This window comes from Calcarisporiella thermophila (genome assembly GCF_041956535.1).
Source record: "Calcarisporiella thermophila strain CBS 279.70 unplaced genomic scaffold VTP21scaffold_7, whole genome shotgun sequence".
Taxonomy (NCBI): Eukaryota; Fungi; Calcarisporiellomycota; class Calcarisporiellomycetes; order Calcarisporiellales; family Calcarisporiellaceae; genus Calcarisporiella; species Calcarisporiella thermophila.
The window spans coordinates 1,131,217-1,149,151 of record NW_027192197.1 but is presented as its reverse complement, the minus strand read 5'-3'; the positions used below and the strand labels follow the sequence as shown (position 1 = coordinate 1,149,151).

The 17,935-nt window shown below is 40.0% G+C and overlaps 5 protein-coding genes and 2 non-coding genes across 7 annotated transcripts; 5 read left to right on the top strand and 2 right to left on the bottom strand.

Annotated features, from left to right (window-relative positions):
* Positions 1-1,299: 1,299 nt before the first annotated feature.
* On the top strand, positions 1,300-2,925 carry VTP21DRAFT_10771 (uncharacterized protein; the record flags this gene model as incomplete). Its single annotated transcript, XM_069390144.1, has 1 exon — positions 1,300-2,925. One exon carries the CDS (start codon positions 1,300-1,302, stop codon positions 2,923-2,925), a length of 1,626 nt encoding a protein of 541 aa, XP_069253394.1.
* Positions 2,926-4,165: 1,240 nt separating this feature from the next.
* Positions 4,166-6,342, top strand: VTP21DRAFT_10770 (uncharacterized protein; the record flags this gene model as incomplete). The annotated part of the gene is made up of 9 exons (XM_069390143.1): positions 4,166-4,310; positions 4,369-4,509; positions 4,574-4,653; positions 4,750-4,930; positions 5,020-5,313; positions 5,379-5,605; positions 5,670-5,888; positions 5,963-6,056; positions 6,131-6,342. 9 exons carry the CDS (start codon positions 4,166-4,168, stop codon positions 6,340-6,342), a joined length of 1,593 nt encoding a protein of 530 aa, XP_069253393.1.
* Positions 6,343-6,665: 323 nt separating this feature from the next.
* On the bottom strand, positions 6,666-8,880 carry VTP21DRAFT_10769 (uncharacterized protein; the record flags this gene model as incomplete). Its single annotated transcript, XM_069390141.1, has 10 exons — positions 6,666-7,028; positions 7,114-7,516; positions 7,590-7,642; positions 7,715-7,855; positions 7,916-8,050; positions 8,104-8,168; positions 8,223-8,265; positions 8,331-8,494; positions 8,556-8,745; positions 8,809-8,880. The coding sequence occupies 10 exons, from the start codon at positions 8,878-8,880 to the stop codon at positions 6,666-6,668; spliced, it is 1,629 nt and encodes a 542-aa protein (XP_069253392.1).
* A 318-nt stretch (positions 8,881-9,198) lies between these two features.
* On the top strand, positions 9,199-13,577 carry VTP21DRAFT_10768 (uncharacterized protein; the record flags this gene model as incomplete). The annotated part of the gene is made up of 17 exons (XM_069390140.1): positions 9,199-9,201; positions 9,273-9,375; positions 9,445-9,586; positions 9,659-9,819; positions 9,886-10,078; positions 10,153-10,477; positions 10,538-10,646; positions 10,729-10,844; positions 10,916-11,014; positions 11,078-11,175; positions 11,242-11,411; positions 11,466-11,525; positions 11,623-11,705; positions 11,768-12,186; positions 12,250-12,358; positions 12,419-12,528; positions 12,590-13,577. The coding sequence occupies 17 exons, from the start codon at positions 9,199-9,201 to the stop codon at positions 13,575-13,577; spliced, it is 3,288 nt and encodes a 1,095-aa protein (XP_069253391.1).
* A 913-nt stretch (positions 13,578-14,490) lies between these two features.
* VTP21DRAFT_10767 (uncharacterized protein) lies at positions 14,491-16,060 on the top strand (the record flags this gene model as incomplete). Its single annotated transcript, XM_069390139.1, has 2 exons — positions 14,491-15,174; positions 15,245-16,060. The coding sequence occupies 2 exons, from the start codon at positions 14,491-14,493 to the stop codon at positions 16,058-16,060; spliced, it is 1,500 nt and encodes a 499-aa protein (XP_069253390.1).
* A 1,301-nt stretch (positions 16,061-17,361) lies between these two features.
* VTP21DRAFT_t73 lies at positions 17,362-17,432 on the top strand. The gene has a single exon. It is a non-coding gene; the product is annotated as a tRNA-Gly (tRNA).
* A 395-nt stretch (positions 17,433-17,827) lies between these two features.
* Positions 17,828-17,898, bottom strand: VTP21DRAFT_t68. Its single transcript has one exon. It is a non-coding gene; the product is annotated as a tRNA-Gly (tRNA).
* Positions 17,899-17,935: the final 37 nt, after the last annotated feature.

Below are 17,935 nucleotides of genomic sequence, written 5' to 3'. Positions count from 1 at the left end.
CTACATGCTCCTATACGTTTTCTAGCAGTTTTCACCAGACGGGTTTTTTGTAGGGTATGTTAGGCCGGAAATATTACCGTGCAATTTTAGGGTAGCAGATTACCTCGAGATTTCTCAATAAATGTTTCACGAGGTAAAAAAGATCCTGAGGAGTGGTAGAGTGATTCGCCTCAGGAGCGCCAAGACACTTTTGCTTGCCTTAATCCCTCTTCTTTCACCGGCAATCACTTGTTATTTTATTTGCTGTTCACTTTCCGTCTGACACCAATACGTCAATTTAGGCTAACTCCAACGAAATTCATCAACTACATTAAATATATCAGCACCGTTAGCGCCCAACTACGAAAAATATAGTCTTAAAGGGCGTCAGATCTCGTCTACAGCGAACACAGCCTTGGACATAGCCTCTTGATTTTAATTGAACTTTTTTTAGCATTTGGCCGATAGACTTATTTCATGATTTTCATATCATAAATCCCTGATTTGCGTATTTTACACTTCCTTGCCTTTGCCAGAGCTTTTCTCTTTTGCCATAGGATGGGAATATTTTTGGAAACCAAGAGAATTTTATCAAAGCTTGCTCCTTCATTTCCGCGGACTCGATATCCGCGCCATCGGCATGATTTTTAACAGCCACCTTTTGGTTCTGATTCTCTTTCCAGCATTACAAGTGATAGATTGGCATATAACTTAAAGGATAGACATCCTTGGTTTTCGTATGTTAGATCTCTCTAAAACATTTAATTATTATATCTAAACAAAGGTAGCTCTAGGAGGAAATAGAGCTTATGAATGCTTAGGATTTAGGAGATCTCAATACGAATCTAGAGGAAAGAATATCTGATGCAAAGCTAATAATACTATCTGTCAACTTGTTTATAGAGCCGACATGGCTATACAGGTTCAAAACCGCAGAAGAGTAAAATGCTTCGGAAGAGAGTCAATCAAGCCTCGCTAGAGCGTTCCTCTGGAAATATTTTACCGAACCATGGGCTGACTTGCTCTTGGATTCCTGAATTCATAATCCACCGCCACCTTTAGCAGGGATTTTCTTAAATTTACTTTCGTGGCGCCCCCTTGGGTTTTCGATCCGAATCAGGACTAGCCTCTTCAAACTAATGAAAAAATAGATCCGAGTTAAGTTGAGGGAAAATGGCGAAACTTTAAAAATGTTTCATTGCTCTCCGCTTATAACCTTTTTTAATAATTTTCATTTCCTTTTTTTAATATCCTTGTTGACCAATTGGTTAGTGTTAGCCTATTTTCAGGGGGGGAATACGACGACTATACTTGGAGAAGATGCTCACATTTCCTAAAAGTCAAAATGAAGTTATGAAGGTTATTCGCAGATGCAGCTGGCATGGACACTTGCGTGACACCAACGAAGTGTTCTCATTTGAAAAGCGACTTGTGAATGAGAAAAACATCCTAAAGAAAACGTGGGAATCAGACGCAGAAACATCTGATCCTCCTGAACAATCCAGCCATGGAGGAGTGTTAGCACGGATTCATGCACAACTTGGAGAGGCTATTCATAATACGAAAGACTGTCGAGTACTGAAGAATGTAGACTCAACGTGTAAAGATGGGATTTACCCGATTGGATGTATGGATTGTGGAAAGCCGACCTGCCGAGAAGTAACTCAATGGCTAAGTTCAGACATTCTAATTCCGATCCCACAGGACTTGTATTTCTATCGTGCAGATATTGATCGTGTCGAATACGGAACGATGTGTGATATAGCGCAAAAGGGTGTCAGCCATGGTCCAGTGATAATTGCTGCACTTCTAGCTCAATGGGTGGCATCGGGAGGGAAAGGGCATGCTGGATTTGTGGTTAATTTGAACCGCCATTACGATTTTCTTCGGCTAACCGGGATTCTCGAGTCGGTAACTCCTCTTCAGGAGCTTGAAGATAGGAACATTTCCGATAAAATCCATGTGCCAATATTCTGGGAGTTATCTCAAAATCCCAGTGGCCCAGTCAAGGATTGTTCCAGGGTCTTACTTCGGGTACTGAGGCACCACGATAATGGCACTCACACTTCTCCACAGTTTTTAACCGAGGCTTCTCAATGCCAATGTATTGGACTCTGCTCAGAAAAGTCCGATGTCGTTTTATTACGCCACGACGATAAACCTGTAAAATTCTTTGACATAGTTTGTCAACGCCAGCTAAGAAATGATTTAGAATGGCTGGGATGCCCCTCAAGTGCCATTGATGAGTTACTGCGTGTGCCGTTGATTTGCGCAGCCATTAGCAATGGTCTTGGAAAATTAGCCGGGAAAGAGTATCATATTTTGCGTCGTGGAATTGCTTCGTCCCAGGATGCCTATCTTTTGGGGATAGCCTTCGGGATTGGAATTGGTGCCAAGAGACATGGGCATATCCACCGAGTGAATTTGAAAGTCTATCATCTCAGTCCGGGGCGACTCCCAGTAAACCCGCAAGAATGGAGGCAACGCCCTCGTCACGTATCAGTCGGAGAGGGAGTACATCTTACTCTCCAGGATACCACACCCCAGTCTGCTTGGGCAGAGATGGCATTGGCAGATGCGGGTGGAGCCGTGACTATAATTGGAAGACATGGTCGGAGTGAGGCTGAAGCCCTGGAGCGTTTCTTACACATTGATGATGCCGGCATGTGGTGCGTGGGTCGGCCTTGTTCTCATAAAGGCAATTGGAGCTGTGAGGCTCGATGGGTGCGACCAACATCACTGAGTGAACTGTATTTGCCCTGGTTGGCTGCATCGCGACGGGAGTTGCTCTTAATACTCACGGACAAAAATCCACGAGGCCGAGCAATTGCAATGATTGAATTGGCCTTTTTACGACAGACCTGTTACATTAACGGAGAGGGAGAATGCATACGCTGTGCTATCCTTCGTGCAGCTGCTTCTGGCTTCCATGCAATCATCCATTAGATGGAATTGAGAGATGTAGCAATTGAACCTAATTGATCCTAGCTACAGCTATCCACATAGGTCCCTCTAGCTCTGTGGATGCAACTATGGCTCGATTTCATTAGCGGTCAGTCATGAGCTAAATTTCTTATTTTGTCAGATTTTTCCCATTGGCAACATAGGATCAGTGATCTGTTATGACTAGGATTTACTGATTTATAAACAAATATTTCATTTTTGATGCTTTATATTAATTGACTAATATGCAAACACACTTTTTCTTGTCTTCTACAATAAACCTGTGCTTTATGTACATGCACCTCTGACCTCGTATCCATAGTAGCCGAGACGTTGGAAATACTCCGTCAGCATTCAAAGTTGACTCTGGAAGAATATGTCTTCACATTAGGCTCAAACTTCCCTTGTCTCACTGCACGAAGTGTATAAGCTTTTTTCACTGTAGCAGCCTACTGAAAAATCTTGATGTATGTGTGATGGAGATAAAAAAGCCCTTTCTGTGTGCAGTAAGTGTCTATCTTTAAACAAAGCTAATTTTGTTAAAAATGAAATGCTCTTCAGTTAGGTATAGAAAAATCAAATGCACTCATAGTAGTCATTTTTTTCTCGATATTCTTTTAGTTGAGAGAATTCCATGCAGCATTGCCATTTAAATCTAATGGAAGTTAAAATTAATAAAAAATATAGCTTTACTTAATTACATTCGTTCAAGGGTAAGTACATATCAAGTACAAAGTGAAGATATGTTTTGACATTTTCCTATTGTGAGAAGCCGTAGCCAAGGCATCCTGGATCTTTGGTAGATATTGAAATAAAGAGTATTGTTTTTGAATCACTTGTTAGGGTCCCACGTGTATACTTATAGATGTAAATATACATGCAACAAGGACGAGAGGCATACGCGTGCGTAGATCGCGAGGCTTAAATAGAAGATTATCTGTGGGAGAAGAAGTGAAGGGACATTAGTTTAGCCGAGGATTAAACAATCATAATCGGCCCAATTTCTCGATCAGACATATTTTCCCACCTGAAGCGATTCTAATTGAATTTTTGCTCTTCGATTTTAGATCGGGCTAATGAAGAACAAAAAACCTCGGCATGTTACCAAAAAATAAATATAGTAGGACCCTGGGTAAATCTTATTGGGGATGAGTTCGAATATTAGTGATCATCCTATTCTGTGTGAAATAGAATATTTCTAGTATTTCCACACACATTGATCTCTAACATCCATTCCACAAAGATGGAGGAGAAACTCAGCGGGGATATAGCGCAATACCATGGGAAAAGCCCATATCCTGAACTGATAATACCATCTCATGACCCGGACATTTACGTTACTATGGAAGATGGTGCTGAAAGTACTGAAAAAACCTCAACTTTCCAAGGTAACATTTATGCCCATTAGCCAATCCAGCAGGAAATGGTTAACCTGTAATGCAATAGCATCTTCCTATTCACCGCGTCCATCAATGTTGAGACCTCATTTCGCAGAAAATGTACTTCAATCTCAAACGCCCCGCAGCAGGATAAGAAGTTGCAGCGTCACCTCAACCACGGATACACTGCTCTTGCTGAGAGATAGCAGTAAGCTCCAGAAAGAAATAATTGGAGTTTCTTGTTTTCGAAATCTAATTACTTAACTAAATAGGTGAATTTCCGGAATGGGAGCCCGGGGCCGCTCCAGGGGAAGATGTACATTCTATGGACGAAATGTTCATGACAAAAAAGGTAGTTTTACCATCACTACTCAGTATCTGTGAATACCAAGTCATCTATCATTTTGTATATACTCACTAATAACTGATTAAAATTCGATCTATATAGTGCAAATGCGACATTCAAGTGGTCGATTACAGTCCTGAGCGCATCCAAGTGAATGATAATTTAATAAACGAGTCCTTACCTGTCTTTTTAGCCATGAAACGCCCTCCGTGGTCGCAAGTTAGATGGATATCTGTAAACGGTTTGAGCTGGGATGTTGTTAAATCCATCGCGTTAAATTACGGTACGTGATCTAATTCAACACTCTAACCTAGATATGATCGAACTTTAACTTGGACTCAACTTGGTGTCTTCAATCTGCCCTCTTTACAGATTTACACCCACTTGCGGTTGAGGATGTGTTCCACTCCCAACGTACCAAGATAGATTATTATGCAGAGCCGCTTCACTTCTTCCTATGCTTACATCTGCTTAAGCTCGAGAAAGATAGCGACACATCCATGCATTCATCATTTTTCCAGCGAAATATGGCGAATCACCGGATATCGTTACACTCTAGCGAGATCTCACAAAGATCAAGACATCTCGCTAGAGCCCATGAGCAGTTTCGTTCAAAGAGAGTGCATATCTCGGTTGAGCAATGCTTCATGTTTGTTCTTCCCATAGGTAATTATCAATGAGTTTGTTAATAATAGAAAATAGGATAGATTTAACAAGTAGTCACCCAATAGATAACACATTGATTACATTTTTCAACACTTCTGGACAGCTTATCACAAGGCCATTATTAACTCGCCTCCGAAAGCGGAAAACATTACTTCGAAATTCTAGTGACGCGACACTATTGATGCAAGCGATTATAGATGCAGTGGTTGACCACAGTATGCCCATTGTTGATAAATACCGCGAGCAAATTTGTGAACTTGAGGGGAAAATACTTCTGAAACCAAGAATGAAAGTACGTACACGCATGTTTGTCCCCTTCTCTTATACCTAACCTCACGCTTATACCTCTCCATTAGTACACGCGTGAACTACACATTATAGCTGGAGAGCTAATGTTATTAAAAAGGGCCATTGCTCCAACTTTAGCAGTTATTCAATCTCTACGCGATCATGGACAGTTGAAATTGGTATCCGATACGGCACGCACCTATCTTTGTGACGTCCTTGACCATATTGTGAGCGTAACAGAAGCGCTGGAGACTTTAAACAAGGTGGCTGATAATTTGATCAATTTGGTAAGATTTTGTGCAAAATATTGGATAGGACATGGAGAATAACCATGAATATGTATTTTATTCCTTACCGTTAGATTTTCAATACGATTTCATACAGAACCTCAGAAGACATGCGTATTCTCTCCGTTTTGAATATCATCTTCCTTCCTCTTACTTTTATTGCAGGAGGTATGTGTTTTCTCTCTTAAATACTCACAAAAAATTACTTATAGAACGATACTTTTTCGTTTTTTTTTAACAAGTGTACGGTACAAACTTCACAAGCTTCCCCGAGCTTGATGCAGCTGAAGGCATTTGGTATCTTTGGCGTATCTGCATCATCGTCACTATTGCCTCGATCGTGGTACTGTGCTTAATCATGTGGAGTGGTAGCTACATGGATTTATTAAATTACGGGAGACGAAGGTACAAGCGAGAACAAGAAAGCAAATATAGCATGTATAAAGGGGATTAGAAGAGTTTATGGTAGAGCTTTGAAAAGTTATTTTATATTTAATTACTTTAATTTCTGCGAACAATGGCTAAGGTCTATGATATTCATTACCGATAATTGACAATTTTGAAATTTTATTTAAATATTTGATATTTGACTGCCTCTTTGAATGATTTACTGTAATCTTAGCCCTATCCAATAAAACGAAAGAGTTTAGTAGAAGCAGGTTTGGGAAAAATTTGACAGACATCCTAGTTTTATTATTAGATATGTAAAGCAGGGAAATAATAAACAATAAAAAGATCTAAAATGTGAAATACACTTTTCGCACGACTACGCTTTTTCTATTCATCTACTCTGATCACCCTATCGCACAAATGCTCGTTCAGTACGGGGTCATCCGAGCTGACTGGAATCGTTCCATCCAGTAGGTATCGCTGGTTGTTACGTTCGATGTGTTTCAACAAATAATTATAATTCACCATGATTCCAAATGATTCGTGAAGGCCCTTCACCGAAGTATCTGCCATCCAATTTAGGCGGTGGGCGCATGCGCCATTACGCAGATGAAAATTCGCCACTGGATCAAGCGCTAGATCGCCACGCTTCTCTTTTAGAATGTAGCGTGAGCACAATCGCATCAAAATAGGGCGTAGTATAGAAGTTGTGTGAACATCTTTAACCCAAGCATTATTCTTAATCAGTTCCTATATATACCATCCCCCCCCCACAAGTACACTTATTTAGAGAAAGCAATAAAGTGAGAAATTAAAACTAATGTTTATCTCCTACCCCAAAATCGCCTATAGTCAACCCTGCATCCTGCAGTGTACTTTTTTCCTTTGAAATTAGAAGCTCTGCTTTTGGTAGTTGTTCCAACCATCGTCTAAAGCCAGGAATTGGAGACAGAGTGCAGAAAGTCTGAAGCTGTGGAAATTCGTTCGCTAAATCTCGCACTACCCGTTTGATTAAAAAGTTACCAAGTTCAATGCCGGTTAGGCCCTTTTGTGTTGTGATGGAGTAGAAAATTGCACAGCGAATAGACTCAGCGGTTGGATGAACAGATGGAGCATTAAGAATTTCTTGTACATTATTTGATATCTCAGGAACAAGCGCAACTTGTACGAATACTAATGGCTCATTGGGCATATTGCGGAAGAAAAACCCGAAGACGCGGCGTCCAGGGCCAACCCGCCTACAGCAAATATAAAGATGAGAAAAGAATTAGTGTTCGGGTGCTCTTATTATCGAAAAGAAATACATCTAACCGCTTAAGGTCTCCTAAGTCGCTCACAGCATGTACCGCCTCATACTGGGAAATCTGGAAAAAGTATGCAAGATTGAGCATAAATACGACGCAAACTAATTTCTGACGATTAACTTTTCTTATAACCTTTTCCAAGACAACTGCAGGAGAGTTCCACGTAATTCTCTCCAGCTTTAAAAATCCAATCAGCCACTCCTGTAACTTTTCTTTAAGAGAATTACTAAGCATGGGAAGATAGTTATCGTCGCGATTCAACGAAATGAATCTCTATGGCGCCATAAAAGTTATAAATCAATATAAACATGATATTTCAAGGAGAGAAATTACTAATAAATCCGCCCGCATATCCACTAGAAACTTCATTCCATCAGGGAGTTGGTTTACACGGTCAAAGAATTTATTGTGAGAGGGAGACATTGCATGCCGTAATATTTGTTCTGCTCGCATTGCTGCTTTTGAATACTTTGGGAACCCAGTTAAGATCTATTTAGAGATTGAAATTGCGAAGGGCTTACAGGGTCTTGCTGAGCAATTTTGATATATTCCTGCGCCAGGTTTACTGACTTGTCTCGCGGAACACCTATATTATGATTGTGTTAGATAAAAACTAACGTGGCAAGAAGTCCATACTAACCAAAATCACGTGCTAAAATGCGTAAAAATTCGATTTTTCCTTCCTAGTACATTGACATACTATCAGATGATGGTTTGCATGACTTGTAAACAGAGAAAAAATATTTACATCGTTTAACGACTCATAAAGTTCACAACAACTCCTTGTTATAACGCTGGGAAGCAAATCGCCCTGTCCACGCTGGGAAGCAATTGCACTCGAAAGAAGCTTATGCATAAAAGCAGTGTCTTTAATAGCCGATTGTGAACGGTCACTGCTGAAACGGAAAAAACCTATCCAATTGCACTCATCAGTATACAATATTAAAATTCGTCGAGAATTGTCCGCTTTAACCTGGTTCATGGAAGTAGGTCGCGATATCATTCCAATAGCTTTCTACTGCATTCGAGAGGGGCTGCGATGTTGGTGTCATTCCAGAAGAAGCCTTATCTTTGGAATGGTCACTATCTGAAGAATAATAACGTATCGTAGGTGGCAAGTAGATTGTTTTAGACTTAATTCTAGATGATAATACGAGGCGATTCTATAGGAATATAGTTTAGAAGAATAATATATATGAACGCGAAAATCGGTTCAAAGATGGTACACGAACGCGTATATGGTGCGTAGGTAATGTACGAAGGCGATGAAACAATTGAAAATTTCGAGTAATGACCATTGGACGAAAAGAGTTGTCCTCTTGTTCTTAACGATTAGAATGAAGGCGGGATATAAAGTCCTATTCAATGTGAGAAAATTGGGAGCCAATTCCCCGCGTAGCTAAATCGGTGGCTTATATAATATCAGAAAATATCAGACATTCGCAAATCATAAGGTCAGTCACCCAGCTTTTTATGTTAGCCATCCGTTTTAACGGGCCCTCCCCTTTCTTTTTTTTTACATTTGCCACACATTCCATTACTTTTTTATTTCCCTTTTCTCCCTTTTCCCCAAAGTTTCAGTTAAGAGATCCTTCATTCTATAACAAATCAAGAAAATGGTAGCTTCAAGCAAAGGATTCTTTAAGCTAGCGCTATAAAAATTATTAACGAGTGCATTAATTTTAATTAGGACGACACATTGGAGCTTTCCCTTGACGAAGCAACAACTTCTCCGCCTGAGAATATCATTAAACCAATAGTATCAGAAGAGGAGTATCCGTCTGTTCGTGACCGTAAGTAATATTCAAATTGATCTTGAGTAATATCCCTAATCCATATATGCCTGTGAAATACTGCCTTAGATGATGCATTCACTACCCGGTGGTTTGCCAAGCTTGATATTGAAGAAGAAGACTTTCAAGTACATCACTGGCACATTAAGAACTGGAAGTCACTTGAGCGGAGACTAAATGGTCCGGAGTTTGAAGCCGGAGGTCATAAATGGTAAGCTAAAGTGGTTTTTGATATATTTCTTCTGTAGGGTCCCAATTCCCTTTACCATTTACCAAATTGTAGGCGAATTCTTCTCTTTCCTTTCGGAAATAATGCATCAGATGTAGTATCTATATACTTGGATTACGCTGACGCACAGATATCTCCTCCTGGATGGCACGCATGTGCACAATTTGTACTAGTTATTTCGAACCCAAATGATCCACGTTGTTACATCCAGCACTGTATATATTAGCCCTCTTATCATTTGTTTTTCATGCTCCCTTACCTTCTTGATGACTATATTTCAGATGCCCACCACAGATTCAATGCGGATGAAGCAGACTGGGGGTTTACACGCTTCACAGACGTGTCAAAGTTACACAATGCCTCGATTACTGATCGCCGCTCTCGACCTCTAATAGAAAATGACGAAACCGTGATTTCAGTGTTTTTGCGTGTTATCAGAGATACAACTGGTGTATTGTGGCACAATTTTGCAAAGTACTCGATTATCCAATATCAGATATATTGCCCTATTATTGACTCGTTATTTGTCAATGTATTACCCACTTTAGTTACGACTCGAAAAAAGAGACCGGTTATGTTGGACTGAAAAATCAGGGCGCAACCTGCTATATGAATAGTCTTCTTCAGTCTCTTTATTGTACCAACTATTTCCGTAAGGCAGTTTACCAAATCCCAACGGAGCTAGATGAGCCCTCCTCGAGTGTCTCTCTAGCACTACAGCGTGTATTTTATAACCTCCAATTCTCCGATATGCCTGTTGGAACGCTTGAACTTACCAAGTCTTTTGGATGGGATTCAGTTGACTCATTCATGCAACATGATGTGCAAGAATTTAACCGAGTGTTGCAGGATAATTTAGAGGTGAAAATGAAGGTAGGCCTTCTATAATAGGCATGCTGAGAAGAAGATTGACTGTTTACTTTATATTTGTAGGGCACTCCTGCGGATGGATCGATTAGTAAATTATTTAAGGGAAAGATGAGAAGCTACATCAAATGCATCAACGTACCATATGAATCGTCGCGAACAGAGGACTATTATGGTGAATATTACAATGACTATGATTTTTAATATTCATATTTTTAAAAATTGGTTTCTAACCCATTATTTCATCCAATTTTTAGATATCCAGCTCAATGTCAAGGGTTGTAAGACTTTGCGGGATTCATTTAAAGATTATATCGCCGAAGAAACGCTCGAAGGTGATAATCGCTACTTGGCTGAGGGATATGGCTTACAGGTGAGATCTATTTTATGAGGTTTGTACAAATTTTGCGCGCTCTAATTCTTTTGTATCTTTCTATGATGTAGGACGCAAAAAAAGGAGTCAGTTTTATTAGCTTCCCTCCCGTGTTACATTTGCAGCTAAAACGGTTTGAATATGATATCCAACGAGATATGATGGTTAAGGTAAACTATCAAGTATTTTTATCATTTATCAGTCATTTTCTTTAAATAACTCCTTTTTTCAAGATTAACGATCGGCACGAGTTTCCGCTTGAGATTGATCTTGAAGAATTTCTAGATCCCGAGGCGGATCGATCGAAACCATATAAATATCGTCTTCAAGGGTTTGTATTTTTTTTTTATGTAATCTCTTTTATTCAAACTAAGTATTTTATTTTTTGCAACTTTAGGGTGCTAGTTCACAGCGGCAATTTGCATGGGGGTCATTATTTTGCACTTCTTAAGCCGGAGAAGAACAGCAATTGGTTTAAATTTGATGACGATAGAGTTGTGCCAGTTGCAGAAAAAGAGGTTCTCGAAGACAATTATGGCGGAGAAATTGGACATGGAATTCGGTACGGTCAGCGTACTATGAAGCGATTTACAAACGCATATATGCTTGTATATATCCGAGAATCTGAAATTGACGAAATCCTCGCGCCTGTTGGGTCAGAAGATATACCTGAACATTTGAGTATGAATTAACTCTTCATATATCATAGTTATTTACACACAGATCTAACTATATGCTTTTTTTGTTAAACATTTCCAAACCCTTTATTACTATCTAGAAAGGCGAATTGAAGAAGAAAAGACTGTTTTGGAAACAAAACGAAGAGAGCGAGAAGAGATGCATCTATATATAACGGTTAAGGTATGCAGTGCTGCGGTGAATTCTTTGAAGCCATATGTTGATTTTTTTTTTCGCTTCCGCAGGTTGTTACCGATGAAATCGCTCAACATCACCAAGGATTTGACCTTGTTAATTTTGATGATAAGCGCTACCCACTCACAGATGTGGCTACTTTTCGCGTTGCCCGTAATGATACAACCAAAACTTTCAAAAGAAATGTAGCTGAGCACTTCAAGGTATCAGCTGATCGATCACGGTTCTGGGTAATGGTCTACAGGCAAAATAAGACCATTCGTCCAGATGTACTTATTTCCGATGCATTGGAGCTGACGATGGACCAAGTTCGCGAGCGTTTGGCTGGCCATGCCAGGGATCTTAAGCTCTATTTGGAGACAGCGAGCAAATCTTTTGATGGACATCATGTATTTCCTCCCGATTGTGCAACGAATCCCTATATTATGATTTTCATTAAGTACTTCGATCCTAAGAAGCAGATTATTGAGTATGCAAAATAATGCATTGTATTTTATTATTTTTCTACCTGCTAATGCTTTTACTTCTCTAGAAATATTGGTCGGATATACGTACAGAAGTACAGCAAGATTGAAGATTTGATACCAGTCTTAAACGAAAAGATGGGCTATCCTGCCAATACTTGTCTTGTCCTTTATGAGGCAAGCAATCTTTTAATTCTTCATAGGCAACCAATAATAACATTAGTTTCTCGTTATTAGGAGATCAAACCGGGCATGATTGAGCCAATGAAACTCAAACAAACCTTTCACCAGGCGGAAATACAGGATGGAGATATTGTGTGCTTCCAAAAAAAGCTCGGCGAGAGGGAGTATGTGTTTTATTGACTGTAGCAGTTTTATATGTAATTAATCACTCCTTTCTCGTTGCAGCATTCAAGATCTCGAAAAACAGCATCTCTGTGCTACGGCTGTTTCGTACTATGACTACCTTGCCAACCGTGTTCTCGTGCAATTCCGACCCAAGTTTTCCACAAATGAAGATGATGGATTCGAGCTGACGCTGAGCAATAAAATGAGTTATGATGCTTTTGCTGCCAAGGTTGCTTCACACCTAAACATTCCAAATCCGATGCATCTGCGGTTTACTATTGCAAGCCCAAATGGAACGCCGCGTAACACAGTGCGACGCACCAAGATTTCTCTTGGCGACTTGCTTCAACAAGGCGTCATGAGAAGTCAATTACTCTTCTATGAAGTGCTAGAGGTGTCTATATTAGAACTTGAAACCCAGAAAATGCTGAAGGTGACGTGGAATAAGGTGAATCCTGGAAATGGCACTGTGAATGGCAATGGGAACGGTGATCGTGAGGAAATACATACCTTATTGGTAACGAAATCTGGAACCGTTTCTCACTTGATTGATGCACTTCTTCCACGAATAAAGCTGGCTACCGAGGGTGGTACGGGTAAAATTCGCGTGTTCGAGGCCGACAGGCATCGTATTCACCGCGAGCTCAACGAAAATGATCCCATAAGCATGCTAGAGGAAGATACCGAGCTTTATGCAGAGGAAATCCCCAGTGAAGAAATGGACCCCACAATTGGCGATCGCTCCATCTTTGCATTCCATTTTTACAAGGAGCCTCTAGCTTCTCATGGGATACCGTTCAAGTTTCTAGTGAGAGCGGGTGAGCCGCTTTCGCAAATGCGGGAGAGATTGAGGCAACGACTTGGAATGAGTGAGAAAGAGTTTGCGCGTGTTCGTATTTGTTTGGTGTCGCACCACCGTTGCGAATACATTGATTCTGAAGATGTAATACTTACAGAAATGGGCATTTATCCTGAGGATTTGCTAGGGCTTGACCATCCATGCAAGCGAGGCACCAGTGGGGAAAAAGCAATCTATATTCGTGGCTAATACTCTATTTCAAGATATAGCATATCTCCTTTTATGATTAGCTTTACGCCTGTTATTTTTATTCTTAAACTTACTACCCTTCTTGTTATTATTATTATTCACTTGTATGGTGTTGTAGTTTTATTGATTGCTTATAATCTCCTTGTTTTTTTCCCTCTCATTGCTGCTTTATTATTACCCGTCCTTTCTAACCTATCCAATCCACATCTATCATCTTATTTGTGTATATCTTTGCCATGTAGTATTTTTTCCCTTTTATCTCTAATATTACAGAAGTTTACTATACTTCACCATTTCTAAGCAGAAATATAATAGATACCACTCATCTCGAAAGTTTTCTACCTGCTTTTCTGAGTGAATTTCTTTTATCCTTAATGAATTTTCTTTGTTTCCCCTCATAAAACATGCTCACAAATAAAGACAGGTGATTGCAAATGAGCCATTTCCTCCTACGGATTTCTGAGCTCCATTTAGAGTTCAGCACAAGCATAAGCTTGCTTCGAATTCTGAAATGATTCTGAAATGATATTATCCTAATTTGAACCTACCATATTGGGATACTAAATTACCTAGACCCGTATATTCATTATAAGTTACCGGGTAGCAACAAGCTGAATGGGAAAAAAAAGATGGGTAGAGAGAAAGAAAAGTTGTGGTGTAGTGTGGAAGGGGGTTAATGTGGACCCATACGATTCCTTTCGTAAGCCCCGCATAGTTATTAGTCAAAGTTTCGTTATTATAAATATCCATATCTTTGTCCTCTATTTAGTTCGTTTTTTATGTTTATTTTTTGATTTAGCGCTGTGTCGGTTGTTTCGTTATCAGTTTTTGTATTTCTTCCATAGCTTTCGACTTTTGAAGCAGGTCTTCAATCCCCCATCCCTCCTTCATCTCCCACACTTACGAGCTCGTTATGTATATCCCTCTCCTGATTGTTGCTTGCGCTCTGGCCAGCGTAGGCTATTCTGCGCCCCTTTCAAATGCAGACAATCCATCGTGGTCAAGCTATGTAAAGGGTATGGCCAAGGCGCCAACTTCTGCGAAAGAACAAGCACCAAAATGGTTCTGCATGGAGTATAATGACCCTCTTGACCTCTCGAATCGTCGAGAGTGGCCATGTAAAGCCATGACCAAACCTAATGCGACTGATGCGAGTCGACTAACTCGCCGTCAGCAGAACGGCAACAACCAGTTCCGCATCCGATTCCAGTGCCGCGGGGTCCAAAAGCAAATTTGCGACAAAGCTCAGAATGAATTTGAACTTGCTGGACAGATTCTTTCAGCGTCACTGCAACTTTCGCAACCGCTTACCGTTGACGCTCAATTCTTTTCCTTCTGTCGTGAACTGGGTGGTAACTGTCAAAACGGAAGGGATAATCGCCTCGGCTTTGCAAGTCCCGCTCGGATGCTCCCAATGCAAGATGATGATGGCGTTGTAAGAATGTTCCCCCAGGCGCTTGTAAAACAGCTTGGAGTTCAAGGAGCTCAGATGGCTAGTAATGATATCATCGCAAGATTTAACACAGACTTTCCTTATCGATTCGTGGAGGATAACCAACAGAATTCCGGAAGACAGCAGATTGACTTTTTAGAAGTGGTAAGAACGGCTTCTCTACCTAGCTTGCATTCGAACTTTATATCGTTAACGCGACTACTGTTTCACTTAGGTGATGCACGAGCTCACGCATGGTCTCGGATTTCTTTCTCTCTGGTCCGATTCCGTAGCACGCGGGGCAAATCTCCTTACTCCTCAGGTCAATGTTCGTCAAAGTTCCAATGGCGTTCCCGTCATTCAAGGGTTTGTTGAATCTGCCTTTGATCGGTTCATGGTCACTGTTCCGGAGCGCCAGCCCATGACCAAGCTTACCCAACAATTAAGCCAAGTTAATGGCGGTCGTCCTATTGCTGCACGATCCCTTCAGGAATTTGCTTCAATCCTTGCAAATAGCCCACAAGGAAATATTGCTGCGCAGTTAGGGCAAAAGGGTGTTGGGGGCGCACGGGGTCAGGGACTTGCTTTTCAAGCGAGCAGGGAAGCAGGAGGCAAGCTAGTCCTTCTGGAGACCTCTCTCAATCCTTTCGTTGCCGGTTCTTCCGTTTCACATGTAGACCGTAGATCGCACCTTCGCTCTAAAGATCGCCTAATGATGTTCAGTGTTGATCCCTCTATCGCATTCGAAAACTCGCTTCGACAGTTTGGGAATCCTGTCGGCCCAGAACTCACAGCTGTGCTGTCAAGTATTGGCTATAAGGTACAGCCCGCAAATGCACAAACAGTCATTGACCTTGTGAACAAAGCAAAAAGAAATGTACCAGGAGCAAACCGCGTCGTTTCTAAGAATAACAATGTGGGAAATATGCTTAACTCGAATTCGATTGAGAACTCAGCGAACAAGACTCAAGTGAATAAGACGCAACAGAATAATAAGGACGGCAAGACGCAGTCGTCCGGCGGTTTAAAAAGGGGGAATCGGCGATGTTAAGTTTCATTCTATTCTGGGTAGTGTTGTGATGGGAATTTTGTTTTGGGCTCTGTGAGCTCAGGAATTTCAACTATGAAAATACCACGAACATATTTTTTGAACTCGTTGAATCATATTTCTTTTTTGTTAACTGCATGTGAATATGGTTTATGTGCCGGGCACAGACCTCCCCCTCTATTCTCGTTTATTTATTTTATTGACATTTTCAATGTTACGATGCTTATGCTTTAAATGCATACACGATTTTGCTCATCATTTATTATTTGCCATCCAATGCTATGGTAGTCCCCTTGCTCTCTCCATGAAAATAAACTCATTATAAAAGAAGAAAAGAATGAATCGAGTATTCTTTTTTTTTCAATACTGGATAATTAATGATCTGATTATGCATCGTAATTATGACCTTGTATTTGATATGAAGCAATGATTTGGATCGGTTAATTACTTCAAATTGAATAGTATACTGAGAAAATTTCAAATAAATAGGGCAGTTATCTAGCCAGGTTCATGGGCTTCTGTCAGACAAACTAGAAAAGTATGTCAAACATATATTTCTGAAAAATATTTGTTATTTTGGTGAACTTGCTTCTGGCACCTGAGGGTAGGGAAGCTTAAGGATAAATCTACATGTATATTTCAGTGAAAATTAACTGCCCTAACCTGGTATAATAAAGCTTTTTTTTTAGGTAGGTCAGCCTTGGATTACATATTAGATAAAACATCATATGACGTAATGAGTAATATGGATATCGTTTCATAGGGGGTAAAGCAATCAATGAAGAGAGAATAAATAGTTATTGGATTTTTGTTTCTAAAAATAATATTCTAATGTGTTATCAATAGTACTAAAGATAAGGACAATATAGTGAAACATCCCGAATATTTAACGTAGGGAGATAATTGTGACAAATAAAATTAGGAAAACTAAGTATAAGAGGACATCAATCAATGGAAAGCTTAACAAAGCTTAATATACCCAACTATTCCCGAAGATAGCTTTATAAGGCACAATGTAGCCGGGAGCTGTGGTCATAATATAGAGTAATATTTTATCAGTAGCCGTTGATTTTGTCGTTTTTGCTGAATTTATCAAATATGTCCTGTTGGTAACATAGGGAGCTGTATGGGAGCCACAATCAAGAAGCGGGTGCATATGGGGTAGTGGAATTCGAACCCACACAAGCATTGGATTAGTAATTTCCCTTTATGGATGCAAAAGCGGATTAATGAGAAAATGACGAAATCACGTGATCTTCATTGTTTGATTGTTCTCGAATATCGCAGATGTAGCGCTGGCGATAGCGTCAGTAGTTGACTGGTACAATATTTCCCTTCCAAGGAAAAGGAGGGGGTTCGATTCCCCCCTGACGCACTCTACAGTTAAAACCTTTTTTTTTTGAGGGGGGGAGGATGGGTATTGTAATGTTTAAATTAAGTAATCAAAGTGCCAACTTCTGGAAGCAGTTAAAGTAGGTTGACTGCTCTTTTGTTCAGATCAACGGTGACCATGAAGCAATCTTCAACTAGGATTTTTTATAAAACCTACAGTCTAAATAATTCAAGCTTTGAACTCATTAAATCACTAGTCATTATTTTCTTGTATATCTTAATTCTTTTAATGTGCCTCACATCCAAAAATATTCTATTTTATTGTTTTTTAAAAAAAAAACGTTTGTTAATGTTCAAGGGGTTCCAATATATGATGATCAGTCTAATGAGTGGTAATACATACTAAAAAAAATGTAAAAAAAACTTTGAATCTACTATTGCGTTAGCGGGGAATCGAACCCCGTCCTTTTCCTTGGAAGGGAAATATTGTACCAGTCAACTACTAACGCCAATTTAGCTGTTGTGAGGAAATTTGGCATAATATGG